Genomic DNA, 2783 nt, shown 5'->3' on the forward strand with positions numbered 1-2783 from the left:
GCCATTGGGAGGGAGGTGGAGATGGGTTCTGGTTTTGGAGTAAAGGGAGGAAGGGTGGGGGGGGGGGGGGAGACAGGTGGGATAGGAAGAAGGTGAGGGTTTGTAGGGGTGGGTCCCACATTTTTAAAATAAAAATATTTAAATAATTGTATCTTTTATTTTTTAATATTTAATTAATTTTTTAATCCAGTTGGATTAAGGAGTGGGCTCTGCATCAAGAAACATCAGCATTTAACAGAAAATTTGATAAAAAATTTGACGTAAGTATGACATTGTAACAAATTCGTAAGATAAGATATGATATTATAATTTTTAAAACATGAGGTATTAGATTATGATTCGACCTATAATTAAAGTAGTTTTGTGTAATTTACCCAAAGAATATATATAATCTATAAAACCACCAACTACCGCGTAAACCTCGTGCCAAGGTTTTAGTCATAATGTCGCCATCAGCCACAAAAGCCGACATCACGTCGACCCAAAGACAGCGCTCTGTGAAGTCCTATAAGTTGTAACGCATGCACTGCCGAGAAACGAATAAGAAATTTACAACCATGTGGGCTATTAAACTAGTGACCATGACCACGTCCAAGTCTCGAGCCCCAGTTGTTTAATTTGCGCACGCGTTTCTCATGCCGTTTTTCCCTCTTGTGCGCGCCTGTCATTTTGTCAAAACACATACCCCAATATTTAATCAATCCACCTCTCTCCGTGCTTCTTAAATCTGCCCTGCCCAATCAAATATTTCAATATATGAACACCCCCTCCTTAGCTTCCTTCCTTATTCATTTCCTCTCTCTCTCTCTCTCTCTCTCTCTCTCTCTCTCAAAATATGACTACTTTGGAGTCCATGTGCAGTACCTTCTCCCTCGTCTTCTTCTCCTTCACATCCCTGTTTTCGTTGTTTTCGTTGCTGATATTCATCATTAGGCTTCGGCCGTGGTGCAACTGCCACGTCTGTCGAAGCGTTCTGACCTCGAGCTGGTTAGGAAGCTTCGACAATCTCTGCGACTGGTACACTCACCTTCTCAGAAAGTCGCCCACTGGAACCATCCACGTACACGTCCTCGGCAACATCATCACCGCCAATCCAGAAAACGTCGAGCACATAATCAAAACCAACTTCCATAACTACCCAAAAGGCAAGTTATTCACCACCATCCTTGGCGATCTTTTGGGCCGCGGAATCTTCAACGTCGACGGTGATGCGTGGCGGTTCCAGCGTAAGATGGCGAGTTTGGAGCTAGGCAGCGTCTCCGTCCGCTCCTACGCGCACGAGATCGTGAGTACTGAAATCCAATCCAGACTAATTCCGCTATTTGCCTCGGTTGCCGGTAGTGAAGGCGAAAACGGCGTCTTTGACTTGCAGGACCTGTTTCGACGGTTTTCTTTCGACAACATCTGCAAATTCTCTTTCGGATTGGACCCAGAATGTCTCCAGCTGTCCCTTCCGATATCCGACTTCGCGGTCGCCTTTGATTTGGCGTCAAAGCTCTCCGCGGAGCGGGCAATAACGTCTTCACCGATCGTGTGGAAGATAAAAAGATTTTTCAACCTGGGGTCGGAGAGGCAGCTGAAGGAGGCCGTTAAAATGGTGGACAACTTGGCCAAGAACATGATCAAACAGCGTCGTGAAATGGGTACTTTTTTGACGCAGAAGGACCTTCTCTCTCGATTCATGGCCAACATTGACGACGATCAGTACCTCAGAGACATTGTCGTGAGCTTTTTGTTGGCGGGCCGTGACACCATCTCTTCCGGGTTGACCAGCTTGTTTTATTTACTGGCAAAGCACCCGGAAGTTAAGCGGGAGATCCGGGAGGAATTGGATCACGTTATGGGTCCGACCAGAGAGGGGCTTGCGACTGCGACCTTTGATCAAATGCGGGAATTACACTACTTGCATGCGGTGCTTTATGAGACAATGAGGTTGTACCCGCCAGTACAATTCGATTCCAAGTTTTGTCAGGAGGATGATGTATTACCCGATGGTACTTTTGTCCGGAGCGGGACTAGAGTTACGTACCATCAGTACGCAATGGGCCGGATGGAGAGCATTTGGGGTTCGGATTGTCTCGATTTCAAGCCCGATAGGTGGATGAAGAAGGGGGCTTTTTCTCCCGAGAGTCCATACAAGTATCCAATTTTTCAGGGCGGGGAGAGGGTTTGTTTGGGGAAGGAATTAGCGGTGATGGAAATGAAATGTGTCGCGGTCGCACTTGTTAGGAAGTTTGATATTCAGGTTCTGGATCCTGAACGGAGACCGCAGTTTGTACCCGGCCTCACTGCCACCGTGAGCGGCGGCCTGCCGGTTCGGATTAAAGAAAGGGAAGGCTGATAGCAAATAAACATTCGGGAGGCTTTGGATACAGTCCCTAGCTATGAATATTTTTGATTGAAACCTTGTTGGTTTTCAATTTTTTATTGAAGTTCCTGAAATTAATGTGATAATTTATTTCTATTTTACTAATTTTTTAAATTAAAAATTAAAATTTATAGCTGTTTATATTAATGAGATTTTAAATAAAAAAAATCATAATTTGTGGAATTTAAAATATTAAAATACAAATATACTATTGTGTGTGTATATAAACATGGGTACATTTATCAAAATTAACCAAAAAATTATTGTACCAAAACATGGGTACATTCTTCAAAATCACAAAAGGTATTAGGCTTAATAACATTAGTAAATTTCTTCGATTAAACTTAACATGGATACATTCTCAAATCAAAGAAAAAAGAACTTACCCATATACGTTTAAAAATGGATTAGAAAA

At 43.1% G+C, this 2783-nt stretch overlaps 1 protein-coding gene across 1 annotated transcript; it reads left to right on the forward strand.

Annotated features, from left to right (window-relative positions):
• The first annotated feature begins 773 nt into the window (after positions 1 to 773).
• LOC137743693 (cytochrome P450 94C1-like) lies at positions 774 to 2497 on the forward strand. Its single transcript, XM_068483626.1, has one exon. The coding sequence runs from the start codon at positions 836 to 838 to the stop codon at positions 2339 to 2341; it is 1506 nt and encodes a 501-aa protein (XP_068339727.1). The 5' UTR covers positions 774 to 835; the 3' UTR covers positions 2342 to 2497.
• Positions 2498 to 2783: the final 286 nt, after the last annotated feature.

Source organism: Pyrus communis, chromosome 8, assembly GCF_963583255.1.
Source record: "Pyrus communis chromosome 8, drPyrComm1.1, whole genome shotgun sequence".
Taxonomy (NCBI): Eukaryota; Viridiplantae; Streptophyta; class Magnoliopsida; order Rosales; family Rosaceae; genus Pyrus; species Pyrus communis.